At 37.3% G+C, this 14,273-nt stretch overlaps 1 protein-coding gene across 1 annotated transcript; it reads left to right on the top strand.

Moving 5' to 3' along the window:
- Nucleotides 1-362: 362 nt before the first annotated feature.
- Nucleotides 363-13,264, top strand: LOC148215716 (vomeronasal type-2 receptor 26-like). The gene is made up of 6 exons (XM_088142406.1): nucleotides 363-574; nucleotides 1,093-1,384; nucleotides 4,048-4,908; nucleotides 5,380-5,607; nucleotides 6,248-6,374; nucleotides 12,354-13,264. Exons 1-6 carry the CDS (start codon nucleotides 363-365, stop codon nucleotides 13,262-13,264), a joined length of 2,631 nt encoding a protein of 876 aa, XP_087998532.1.
- The last annotated feature ends 1,009 nt before the right edge of the window (nucleotides 13,265-14,273 follow it).

Below are 14,273 nucleotides of genomic sequence, written 5' to 3'. Positions count from 1 at the left end.
AGAACTTCTTCAGCACTGCCCTAGGGAACTGAACTCCAGCTTAATGATTACCTTGCTGTTTGTCCATCTAAAATTACTATTTTTAATTCTACTGCTTCTCAATATCCCTCTATATTTCAGTACCCATTCAAAAAGCTAATAAAAAAAGATCTATGTGGGATGTCGCTTCTCTTTCTTTTGTCTTGAAATATCAATATCATTTAGAGCTGTGGAGAAAGGGAAGAATTATGGAATGGTAAGGATCCACAATTCTGATCCTGGATAATCTACCATTCATATTAGACAGTGTTAATAACAGAAATGTTAATGTTCATGACATAGGAACAAAAAGAGTATCTTTGAAATCTGTCCTTGTATTGGGGATGGCAGCTTTACTGGTCTGGCTGCTAGTGCTGCTTCCTCATGTGGGGTGCAAATCTCACAGGTGTAGCATCCTTCATCCGTATCCTCCATATCACAGGTACCATCATGCAGGAGACATTATGGTTGGAGGCATTTCTTCTCAACTTGCTCCAATCTCTGATGAAGTTACCTTCAAGGATCACCCCCCACCGATATTACTGGAACAGCATGTGTAAGGAATGGAATTATTGTTTGTTTGCATTTTCACACATTTCTGATGGCTGAAATAATCCATCTATCACTGCCATCAAAGAATAATAGCTGATTGACTGGGGTGAATTTAAGTAGATGCAAGAAAAGCAGAGAATGTAACATGTGGAAGATAAAGTGGGGAAGCTCATCTATGTGACGATGCTCAATCTTTAAAGCACACTTCCCAAATCAGAGTATCGCCACAAAGATGGGCTTCCATTCTAGCCATTCTCAGCTATTGCTATGCTGATTGGGGAATACTGTGTAGTGACGTACACACAGCTGAGGCTCACACAGCTTGAGGAAGGCTGATGAATATTATTTAAGCATTATACAGTTGCAGATAAGTACATATTAATCCTACCTCCTGATGGCTGCTAATTTACAGTGTCAGAAAAATAGGATTAATTGATGCTGGCCTGTTATACTATAACTACTGATTAGAATCTAAGACCTGGTAGAGTATCCTTCTGATGTGCTGTGCAACCCTCATTGCAGTGGAGTCCCTAAGAATTACCAGCACATCCTGGCTCTGGCATTTGCAGTCAAGGAAATCAATGAAAACCCACAAATCTTACCCAATCTCACCTTGGGCTTCCATATTTATGATAGCTATAACAATGCTCAAAGGACTTATCAGGCCACCATGCTACTTCTATCAGCAGCTGAGAGACTGGTCCCCAACTACCTATGTAACATCCAGAGTAATGTCATCGCTGCTATTGGAGGACTGTATGCCCAGATCTCCCTTCAGATTGCAACTATCTTGGATATCTATAAGATTCCACAGGTAAGACATCATTTGCAAATAAAATTCATGGAACTTTTACTGTCCTACTATCACAATGCAATTTCATATTGCAATGTTAAGTTTATTCAGGTAGCACAGATCAAAAATAACTCCCCTGAAATTTCTAGAGTCAGATACTCAGAAATTATCCATCTAGCATGCAATGCTATATCCATTTATATGGAACTAAGTCCCTTGAACCTAGCAGAATGTGAATATCACTAAAGGCATATAAGAATTTTCTTATTGGCTCTTTAACTTTTGCATGATTTAATTCTTATTTACCAGACATAGGGCTCGTAAATCCCAATCCTTTCATTTATTGTAAGTTAAATGAAGAAGTTGGGAGGGTGTTATTTCTTAATTTTGATGAATAGCTGTTTCCTTACACAAAACCTCATAGAGTGAATCCAAAGTAGGTGGCTTGTTCTAAACAACCGTCTTCATGAGACTACATGGTATGTAAAGCTTGGAGTTCAGTGACATGTTCAGAACTAGCCTTTTTGTTCTTGTTTTTAGCAAAATGAGATCCAACTGAAATCAGTGTGAAACATAATATTCTATAACTTAAGACCCACTGATAGCAAAGCAACCAATGTGCAAGGGAATGGGCATTGACATTAGCATGATTATTAATCCTTTACAGTGATAAATTGCAAGAGAAATTCAAGCACACACCTTGTTTCCTTTAATCTAGATGAATTAGACCTCTGAACGTACAAAGAATTTTGCTAAATGTTTCTTGCACTTACTATTATTAAAAACTACTGCTTGAGAAAAATATTTGTACTTTGTATATCTATAAATTTTAATTTTATTTCATTACATATTAATGACTAATGATTACATAAGAAACTTACAGAATAATGTAACAGCTCTTGATGGAATTATCCTCAAATTTCCCTTCATATAGCATCTAGGGGAGGAGAACACATCTAACAAGATTCAATTGAGATTGAAGGCTCAGAAATGACATTTTTGATCTGGAATTTCAGATATAAGATTCATTTCTATGGAAGAGTTGATTATAAGCTATATAAAGTGAAATAATCAAGGCCCGTACAGTTCTTACATTATTTTGTAGAAAAAGATAAAAACACCAGTGGTAGTAGATCTTTTGGGGCATAATAAATCCTGTAATTTTTCAGTCAAATAGCTTCAAAGTTTTCTCTGTGACATGTTTGGTACATCCCTTTTATACCTCATTTAGGCAGCAGGGAGAGGGGAGAGGAAAGGGCCACGCAGCAATCTACAATTCTACAACTTACAAAGAAATTATGCTCAAATAATGTAAAAACTGGCTTTCCCCAACTAAAATATATAACCTTTCAAGAATTCTTAAAAAAAATTAACTCTTCTACTAAAGGTTTAAGAGCCCATCATGCCCAAACTGCTTAGGTGTCCTAAACTGGCCCACTTGTTAGAACAGCTAGGTGGAAGAACAGGCAGTTCTCGGAATAAAACCTTGTTATTCTGTGAATTGTGTACAGTATTATTCCAATTGCATAGATAATACGGAATGAACAAAAGTAATCAAGAACCATTAGTTTAACAGCAAGAATTAGTCTAACTGCAAGAATAGTCTCTCGAACTCATTAAAAGAGAAGAGAGAGAGAGAAGTGGCAGAAGGAGAATGGGATTATTATTTGAGCATAGAGAATGGGAGAGGAATAAAAAGGGGGTTAGACGCCAATCTGACAAGTAAATCTATTCTCCAAGTCAACAAAACAAAATCTTCAGGGAAGATGAGGAAAAAGGTATATGGACTGGAAAAACAAACCAAGACACAGGAAAGCACCAATCAGATTTTGGAAGAGGAGAGGAGAAATGCTCAGAGGTACTGAAGGAAAGCTGCAATAATTCTGAGAAACGGAAAAGCTAAGAACCACATCCATTCTCCAAATAAACTTTGAATCTCCGTGAAGCGTCAAAAAGGTTCAGTTTGACATGCTTAATTCAACTAAATGATTCAGTTGTTTCTAATACTATGGCAGTCTCATGGGTTTACGTAGAAAGAGAGGTCATACAAGACTTAGTACAACCTGAAACAAGAGTTCAGAAAACCATGCCATTCCCATGTTTTGTTCTTATGAACCAAAGGATGTTGCAAGAAAGTGAATCTCACTCATGTCTGCAAATCTAAATGATGCCTCAGTACCTCTGAAGTAACAGTTTTGTTTCATCTTCAACAGAAGTAGAAATTTAAGAATTTAAAACTTTATATCAATGTACAAATCACAGCGTTCATCTGTGCATCTAAACAAAACTACTACTGTAGGTATCCCTGTGCATGTACACACATAAAGGATTATATATCCTCTTCCTGTATTTTGGAAATATGAAGCAGCAATAACCCATCATCTATGAATCTATAGCTGGGTTGTACATGAGGTCAAATCCCGTAATACTCTATCAGTAATTCCTCCTCATCCATAGCATCATTGAGATGGCATTCAACAGACTTCCAACACCTTCCATGCTTTAGGCCTTCCAGAACTACAGATTCCAGGAATAGAAATGCAGGGAATTCTCATCTCAACAAGGCAGACAAGGCTGTTTTAAAGGGTTGATATAAGATTGTTAATTCAACATATGTTGATTGCTATTAATGCTTGAAAGTGTTATCTACATGCTGGTCTTAGGTTCTTTTCCTGTTTCCCTAGCTCATTTATGGCTCTGCTCCAATCATGAATGACAAAACCCCAGGCCTTTCCTTTTACCAGATGGTTCCCCCAGAAGAACTTCAGCATAGGGGGATTGTCTCACTTCTCCTGCATTTTAATTGGACATGGATTGGGATCCTTATCATGGACAATGACCAGGGAGAAAAATTTATACAAAGAGTGATTCCTCTTTTTTCCAAAAATGGGGTTTGTGTTTCTTTCATTCAACGATTGCAAAAATTAACTGATTTCACTAGACTTGATGGCATCCTTCAGCAGGGGGCAAAAATCTATGACCGTGTCATGGGTGGTAAAGCTAATGTATTGGTGTTCAATGGAGAATACATTGCTTTGGCCTATTTGTTATGGCTGCAGTATATTCCAGATGTAGAAGAGGTGAGACATAAACCAAAAGGTATTGTGTGGATAATGACAGCACAGATGGAGTTCAATTTAATCATTTTTCTACATTCTTGGGATATCAAAATAATGCATGGGGCCCTCTTCTTCACAATGCACTCCACTGCTCTTCCAGAGTTCAGATCATTTGTGGAGGAACAAAACCCCTTCACTGCAAAGGAAGATGGGTTTATCAGACACTTCTGGCAAGCAGCCTTTGACTGTGTATTCACAGATATAATTATGAATGATGAGGATGGGAATATTTGCAATGGAAAAGAAAATTTATGGAGCCTTTCTGGGACCTTTTTTGAAATGGACATGACTGGCCACAGCTACAGCATTTACAATGCTATTTATGCCATAGCTCATGCTTTACATGTGCTGTTCTCCTCTAGAAGTACCAAGAAATCAAGGATGGATAGAGTAGGAAGGAAGATTCATAGTCAAGACTTCTGGCAGGTAATAGACCAAATTACTCATTTTGTTTGCATCCATTCCCTTAATCCATCATTTTGTATATCACATATTCTATCTATATCTATGTTCTATATATGACTATAGAAAGCTTCCTTCCCTCACGAATCTCCCATGGAAATACATCTGTCTATACATGGCTGAATGATTGTCTGACTCCCAAAGTCAGAAAATCTCTAAAAAAAAAAATTTCTCATAAGTATGATTCAAACTATCAGGGAAAAGGTGCACATTAGGGGAATTCATTTAATCCATCTCTTTTTTGACCAATAATATTTTGGTTTCTCCCACTAATCCTTTAATTCATATTTCATCTCCTCTTTAATTGCAATATAATGAGAAGGAAAACACCTAGAAGGCAACTTAAATGTCTGCTTTTTTGTTCTGGAAAGTATCATCATGGAGACTGGAAATGTAGTCTTTGCAAACTCTTGCACTTCTTTTTTTTCAATTTAGCTCCACTACTTCCTGAGAGGGGTTGCTTTTAACAATAGTGCTGGGGAACAGATTTCCTTTGACCAGAATGGGATTGTAGCAATTGGATTTGATATTATCAACTTGATTGCTTTCCCAAACAAATCTTTTCTTCATGTGAAAGTTGGGAACATGGATCATCTAGCTCCTCCGGATAAAACATTCACCATCCATGATGAGATCATTACATGGCACAGCTGGTTTAACCAGGTAAGATTTAATTACTCTCCCTGGTTATGAACTAACACTGTTTTTCTAATCTGTATGAAAATTATTTCTGTTGTGCTTTAGTAAATTCTTACCGAAAGTTATTTCCCCATAAGCAATTTGTAGAGATCATCATCATGTCTGATCATCTGTGGCATAAAGATGACCCATTAACAACTTTTGGGGTGAATTCATGGGGCACCATGTCCTCCAGATGCAATCTGTCTCATCCCCAGGCCACCATGGACCAAGGCTGCACCTATCCTTAGCTCTTCTGGTTTTAAGTCAGTGCTTTCCGCCTTTTCCTGATACTAATAGGTGGTCTTTATTAATCGATCAAGCTATTAATTGGAGGCACTACTAGATTCAAGGCATTTAATTGACTGAGCATTACATTGTTACTATTACAGCTGAAAAGTTATTTCTAAGCTATTATTCCTATGACTAAATTCAGAAGATGCCCGTGACAAACTCTCATCATTTCCTATGTATGTGCCCATTGAATCAAAAGTCTTCATTCTACCTACTCCAGAATATAATTCTCCTCAGGCTACAAAATTTGGAAATAAGCAAATAAATAAAATCTGCCATTTGGGGAAAAAAATCTTCTGATTTCTTCTCCATATTCTTCTTTAATTTCTAGGTTCAACCTATTTCTGTTTGCAGTGAGAGCTGTTATCCTGGTTTCAGCAAGAAAGTGAAAGAAGGGGAGCCGTTTTGCTGTTATGACTGTATCCCATGCCCAGAAGGAAGGATCTCAACTGAGAAAGGTATGAAAGTTTTCACTGGCTCCCATCTAAACAACTTCACTGAATAAAACATATGCTACACTTTGAGCAATTCAAAGTAGTAGGAGGCTCTGATATTTTGAGAAGGCACTTTTCTTTTTTACATATAGCTTTATTAAGATTTTAATAAAGAAAGGTAAAAAACTAACAGAAACTAATATTTAGAATAAAGAAGAGAAAGGAGAAAGAAAAGGAAAAAAAGACAAAGCCACAAATGCAGAAAAAAACCCCAAAGAAAATATAAAGAAGTAGCTTCCGGTTTTCTTTACAACAGTTATTAGTATACATATAAATTTACTTCTTACTCTATAGTTACAGCACGACTTTTATTTTTTCCCTATTTTTTTCTAATCATCATAACCATATAGCAAAAGTTCATTTTCTTCTGTTTCACGCAAAAATCTATAAGGATTTCCCATCAGCAATACACTTAGATAATGTATTTTCTCTAAACAAAGATGTCAATTTGGCCATCTCTGGATGTTCCATCATCTTCACCGTCCATTCCTCCATTGTGGGTAATGTTGAATCTCACTGCAGTTATATATAAAAGCAAAGCTCCATGACTTTTTTCCAAATGTTTATCAATCAGTCCCAAAAGAAAAGCCTCTGGTTTCAGTTGTATATTAACCTTTAAAATTAAAATGAGTCTAAAATGTTCTTGCTTTTTTGCATGTCCACAAAGCATGACAAAATGTCCCTCAGTAGGCATTTTTCAATGCTGGCAATTGGTAGCTTTTGGACAGTGCAGTGTTCAAGCATAGATTGCTGATTAAAAAATGGTGACTCTTTCCTGATTTTAAAAAAAAAAAGAACAACAATTTTCTCTTAGAGTTTACATCTGGGAAAGTATGAAATCTAACTGCAAAACTGCACATACTTCTTAATATTGTTTAATTCAGTTTTAATGGAAACCTCAGGGTCTGAGAGAGATTAATATCCTAAAAGTTAAGGAATAACCTTCCTTAGCTATCATAGAAGAGTAATTAATTTTAAAAAAATTGTGAACTAGTAAAAAAGTCTCTACTGTACTAAGCCGAGAATTAAATTGGGTTCTGAAGTGAAACTAATCCAGTTGCTGAGACTTATTCCAGGAAATGTCCACAAATATTATGAATGGAAACAAATGTTCATTTGCTCCTGATTTTTCTGAGTAAATCCATCCAATTAATATAATATTTTGCACAAAGTCAAGGTGGAGTGGGTTTTAGAATATAGAGTTTTCAAACCTAAATAATGAGATTGTAGTCAGAAAAGTGAAAGAATAAGACATGTCCATTTTTTTTTTAACTGAAGTTAGTCCAGGAAAGAAAGCAAGACTGATGATGATGATGATGATGATGATGATGATGATGAAGAAGAAGAAGAAGAAGAAGAAGAAGAAGAAGAAGAAGAAGAAGAAGAAGAAGAAGAAGAAGAAGAAGAAGAAGAAGAAGAAGAAGAAGAAGAAGAAGAAGAAGAAGAAGAAGAAGAAGAAGAAGAAGAATTAAACTTGTATGCTGCCCAACTCACTCTGGGCAGGTCACAACAACCAAACAGTGAAATTACAATAAAATCAAAAAAATATACATCTCATGCAATAGTCAAGGTCTGTTAATAAGGATTGATTTAAAACAAAACAATAATAATTTTGAATGCATTATGACAATTGAAAAATTCTGTACATGCACACTTATATACAGTACCTATCATGGTGTTTGCTTTCTGGGAAAGAAATGAAAAGGGTAAAAAAATAAAGGGAAAAGATAAGAAAAAGAAGAAATATAACTAAAAGTAGTTTACACCAACGTTCACTATCCCTTTCTATAACTTTTTCCACTTTTCATTCTTCCTGTCAACCATTCCTGTTTCCTTCATATGCTTGGTTTGGGACTCAGTTTTCTATCAGTCTCTCAGCATGACCCAATCACCTCAACGTACTTCTTTCTAATAGTCACCACCTTTTTTCTTCAGTCCACAGTCATTCAGGAGCCATTCACTTTATCTAATCGCTTCTTGCTTTCCACACCCATGAAAATTGTCTGGACAATTGTTGTCCAATCTGCAACCTTCTCTAGAGGAAGCAGAATACACAGACCATTTTCAGTTGGGTTTCATGCCAGGACATAGTATGGAGATGGTATTGATCATGCTTCCTAATTACATCTGGCACAGCTTGGATGGAGGTGGTGGGTGCAATTGTCCTAATTCTCCTTGATCTCTCAGCAGCCTTCAGTATGGCTGATCATGGTCACTTTATGGACTTACTGCAGGGATTAGGAGTTTGAGACATGGTGTTGTGGTGGTTCACCTTTCTCCATAGCCAGTTCCAATCAGCGTTGATGGGGTGAAGAAGTTCAGCCTGAAAGCCCTGACTTGTGGAGTTACACAGAGCTCAACATTTTCATCCCTTTTGTTTAACATCTCCAGAAAACTGCTAAGGGAGGTCATCCATCAACATGGGGTCAGCTGTCATCATTATGTTGATGACATCAGTTGTTTATCTCAATCCTATAGTAGGTTGGGCAAGTGATGTTGTTGAGATATTGCCCCAAAGCATGAAAGCTGTTGGGGCCAAGATGGGAAGGAACAGACTTAAGTTAAGCCGTGGCAAGAGTGAGTCACTGAGTATTCTTGGCTCCTTCAGCACCATGGATTTTCCATCTGAGGTTCTGAATAGGGTTGTATTCCCCACCCCCAGATGCAGAATTACAGCAAAGAGATGATTTTGTGCCCCTTAGTAGAATGCTTACAAAAGAAGGGAAAATGAATGGAGATGTACAAATGCTGATAGAAAGGTAGTAGGCAGTATGTGGTAGTTTGTGAGGATTGAATGTTTGGTGCAGAATTTAGAGGTCTTTCTGGACTCTTAGCTTCTGCTTGAAAAGCAGGTGACAGCTATGGCCCGGAAGGCATTAACTCAGATTCATCTGGTACACCACTTTTGCCCACTCCTGAATCAGGACTCCCTTCATACAATCATGCCTTAATCATCTTATGTGCTGACTATCACAATATGCTGTGTGTGGGGCTACCATTGAAAACTGCTGGGAAGCTCCAGCCGATCCAGAATGCAGCAGTGTAGACAGAGTAACACGTTCACTGTACAGGTTGCATTAGCTATCAGTAAGCTTCCAGGTACAATTCAAGGTTCTCATTTTTACCTATAAAGCCCTTCATGGTATTGGCCTGGATACCTGACAGAATACCCATCTGCCATTATTACTCTCCATTTGCTAAGATCCAACAGTATGGGCATACTCCAGGTCACATCTTTAAAACAGGGCCATCTGATGGGACATAGGAGTTGTGCCTTTTCTATCACAGCAGTTGTCCTCTAAAATATGATACACCCAGAGGTTTGGTGGTCCCAACTCTGCTGTCCTTTAAATGGGTCTTGAAGGTTGGATTTTTCTCCAGAGTCCCCAAAATACTCAGCTCTCTCTTCTATATAACAAAGTAGACAAAGACATCTTCTTATACACATTTTTTTCAACAAACATTCAATCCTCACAAACTACCACATACTGCCTACTACCTTTCTATCAGCATTTGTACATCTCCATTCATTTTCCCTTCTTTTGTAAGCATTCTACTAAGGGGCACAAAATCATCTCTTTGCTGTAATGTTTTGATATTTTATGTATAACATGCAAATATTCACCTAATTTTCCCTGTCAAGGACAACTATAAAAATTAATATTCGGATCTGTACTCTTTCTTGCATGATACAATCTATCAAATATTCACTGCCAATCATTCAAGCTATCAGCCAACAAAATAGCCTCACTTGCAAATAAAATAATACATTTTCATTGTGAACCAGCACATTTCTAATATCACCACAAGTATTTGTTGACATTAAATGACCTGGGGCACATCACCCAGACTTCTTACTCCATGGGTTATGTTAAACCATTTGCTAAGTTTGCCATTTATAATCACATATGCTTCAATCATATACAACTATTACCACATTTAGCAACCAACCATCAACTCCAAATTTCAGCAAAAGGTCCATAAATTATCATATATTTCCTATAAATCAACAAACATATAACCTTTTTTCTTTTATTGACACACTGCTCAATCTCTTACTGAAGAGCAGAAATCTGGTCTGCCTAGATATAACCTGATACGAAGCTGCACTGCGCTTACCAAATGTTTATTATCATCTTTTGTACCTTTTATTCAGAATTCTGCCAAATGCCTTCCCAGGCACACTTCACAAAGTAATTGCCAGGTAGTTTTTGTATTAACTCTTCTTTATATTTCCTTTTATATCCCTTAACAATAATGGCATTCATTTGGATGCAAAAGTATGAATAGACATATACCTAAAACATATTCAACAGAGACAGATCTTTCTGAGAGGACCTTCATCAGTCACCATTCTCAGTCATCCTTGAGTCTCCAAATGTTCCAAGTACTTTTTCTACAATCTTTCATCTCATTCTCATCTTCTATTCATGTCACCTGCTGATTTTTTCCCAGAATCACATTCATTCACAATTTTCCCCAAAACCCAACTCTGATTTTTTTTTTCTTTCCCAGCATTCAGTAGAGTACAGCTTTTGTCCATCTATAGTTTTACTTTCATATTCACCCCTAATAACCTATAACACCAACTTATACTTTAGAGGACTTACATTTCCCAATATATTTTAGGATTTTCACTCATAATGAAACCTATACCTTGGCTTCCCTGAACATATGCAGGGAAGGTATGCTCTGTGTTCCAATGGCCAGGGGCTTACATTTGGTGGGTCCCAAGAGGTGGGCCTTTTCTGCCACATCTCCCTCTTTGTGGAACATTTTCCCCCTTGAAGTGAGGCTCACCCTTTCCCAACTGTCACTTAGGAAGTCTCTCAAGACATGGTTATGTCATCAGGCCTGGGGTCTTTGGGAACCAGAGACATTCTTAGATGTCTCCACTATGATTAATATTCACTCTCTCCATGGGATGTGTATATTTTAAAATTTAAAAAAATCAAACTATTTGATGATATGCACTTTAATAATATCTGTCTTATCTTCTATAATGATTGTTTTTATCTGTTATTTTATTTAATTGTTGTATGCCATCCAGAGTCACTTTGTGTGTGATGGGCAGCTATATAAATGTGATAAATAAATAAATAAATAAATAAATAAATAAGCAAGCAAGCAAGCAAGCAAGCAAGCAAGCAAGAAAGAAAGAAAGAAAGAAAGAAAGAAAGAAAGAAAGAAAGAAAGAAAGAAAGAAAGAAAGAAAGAAAGAAAGAAAGAAAGACTTGGCCAGACTATCTTCATGAATGTCTGTTATATATAAACCCTTTCTATTACTTTCACAGAAAAATATTTTCTGTCTTTTTCTTTCGTTTTCTTCATTAATTCATAACCTTTTCCATTTACTCATCCTACATTCCAAGTCAGAATCTTCCATATGCCTTGCTTATCCCCAGATGGGCCATAGATATTAACCTCTCCCATCCACTAGGGCTTTGATCAACTGAAACTCTCATATAACATTTGCTACTAAGACAAAGAAGGTTTAGACTAACTGATCAGCATTAGTTATACACTGGGCACTGGCAACCTTCCCTGCTAGTGGTAAGAACAAGATCTGTCAGTTTGGGCACACTTTGGCCAACATGCTATAATCCTCATTCAACCAGATAGGGTGTATATGCTCTGTACTAACACACTCAGAAGATGAATGGAAATGCTTTTTCTATTATTATACCTTTACAATGACTATGGTTTGTATTTTCCATCTCTCATATACATATATAGATTTTAATGATAAAATAAAAATTAAACCAAATTTAATAACATATCAAACAATATTAAATGCAAAAAACAAAACATGGATCTTTGGTCTCTGGAGAGTTACCAGACCCAAATTGTTCCTTGTATTGCAATTAGGCCATCCTGGACAGTTATACAGAATGTTAATGAGAATTCCATCACATCTGTTTGGGGTTTTTTTTCCTTTTTCAGACAGAAATGAATGTTCTAGATGCAAAGACAAATACTATCCAAACAAGAAACGCAACTTTTGTATTCTCAAAAGGATCAGCTTCTTGAGTTATGAAGAACCATTAGGGATCAGTTTAACCTGTCTTGCGCTTTCTTTTTCTTTGACTACGGTTCTTGTGCTTGGAGCATTTCTGAGGTACCACAACACTCCCATTGTCATAGCCAACAACCGGGATCTGACCTACATTCTCCTCATCTCCCTCCTGCTCTGCTTTCTTTTGGCACTCCTATTCATTGGCCAACCAGGAAAGTGGACCTGTCTTCTCCAACAAACAACTTTTAGCATGGTCTTCTCAGTGGCTGTCTCTTCAGTCTTGGCAAAAACCATCACAGTGGTTCTGGCTTTTATGGCCACCAAACCAGGATCCCGGATGAGGAAGTGGGTGGGGAAAAAACTAACTAATTGCAGTATTGTTTCCTGCTCCCTCATCCAAGCAAGCATTTGTACTCTGTGGCTGACAATGGCTCCCCCATTCCCAGATGTTGATATGACCTCAGTGACTGAAGAAATTATCCTGCAATGTAACGAAGGCTCTGCAACCATGTTTTATTGTGTGCTTGGCTATATGGGCTTCCTGGCTCTTATCAGCTTCACCACAGCTTTTCTTGCCAGGAAATTACCTGACAGTTTCAATGAAGCCAAGTTCATCACCTTCAGCATGTTGGTCTTTTGCAGTGTTTGGTTGTCCTTTGTCCCAGCATACCTGAGCTCCAAGGGGAAATACATGGTGGCTGTGGAGATCTTCTCCATCTTAGCCTCTGGTGCTGGGCTTCTGGGTTGCATCTTTTTCCCCAAATTTTACATCATTGCGTTTCGGCCAGACCTGAACAATAAAGGACAACTAATAAGAAGACAACACCAAGAAAAATAAGTCTTTACATCTTTTGTAAAATTTCTACATGGATCCTTCTTCATTAGAATAACTAATGAGAATGATTGGCTTATTAATATTCTCTTCATCCTTTCTCAAAAGTTTTTAATCCATATTTCTGCATGTATATGCTTTGTAAAGTATTTACAAAAATATCCCTCTTAGAGCCTTATTTATATAATTTCCCTATTTTTCAGATATTCTGTAGTTTCATTCTTATTTAAAGACAAAATCAAGATATATCAAAAGGGAATTGGTGTACATTCACTTTTTGTTCCTTTCTTACTTACTCATCATTGCTGATGAGAAAGAAATGCTTAGCAATCACAGTGAAAATGTTGTCAGTGTAGGGTAACGTACCACCTCTCTGGAATACATCAGAAACCAATTGGTTGGATACCAACATGAGTGGGTAAACCTTGAAGGAGGCCAATGGATAAATGCTGTCATATTTTCAGGAGTCAGTTAATGGGTGGAAAAACACACCTCAGCTTGGTAGGCTTATTTGAAAAGGAGAGCAAGAATCCAGAGAATGTGAAGAAGTATCTATCATACAATTGACCCCATAAGAGTTAGTGATAAGTGGCCCCCAAAGGAGTGCAAAAGGTTTAACATCGGGATTTAAATTCTAAACTCTCATTTGTACCATATTCAGTGGCCAGGAGGACATGGCATGTTGCCCTCAGGTTCAAATCAGCTGCCAATCATAATCAGTCATGTAGCCACCGCTCCACCCTTGCTATAACTTCAAAAAGAAATGCAAATGCAAATGGATGTCTCTGTGCATCTAGTAGCTTTATAGATCAGTCAAAATTATCTGCCAGTAGAGTTCCTGCCCCCTCCCCCCGGCCCTGCAGTAGGAGAGCAAACTGCACTGCAAATGGATCTCTTGCCTACATTTGTGCATCACCTAGCTCTATAGATGGGTCAGAATCATCCGCCTGTATAGTTCCTCCCCCCCTCCGCCCAGTAGGAAAGCAAGCTCCACACTTACAACTATGGCAGATGC

This window comes from Python bivittatus, unplaced genomic scaffold (assembly GCF_059951505.1).
Source record: "Python bivittatus isolate LINGU-HERP-01145 unplaced genomic scaffold, Pbiv_v1 ctg000440_np1212, whole genome shotgun sequence".
In the NCBI taxonomy this organism is placed as follows: Eukaryota; Metazoa; Chordata; class Lepidosauria; order Squamata; family Pythonidae; genus Python; species Python bivittatus.
This window is presented reverse-complemented; position numbering and strand designations above follow the sequence as displayed.

What these genes read in the sequence shown, in the direction of transcription:
- LOC148215716 (XM_088142406.1), top strand. Translation starts at nt 363, where the DNA reads ATGGCAGCTTTACTGGTCTGGCTGCTAGTGCTGCTTCCTCATGTGGGG. An exon ending in ATATCTATAAGATTCCACAG is followed by an intron (nt 1,385 to 4,047) that starts GTAAGACATCAT and finishes CTGTTTCCCTAG; the next exon opens with CTCATTTATGGCTCTGCTCC. An exon ending in GGCACAGCTGGTTTAACCAG is followed by an intron (nt 5,608 to 6,247) that starts GTAAGATTTAAT and finishes TTTAATTTCTAG; the next exon opens with GTTCAACCTATTTCTGTTTG.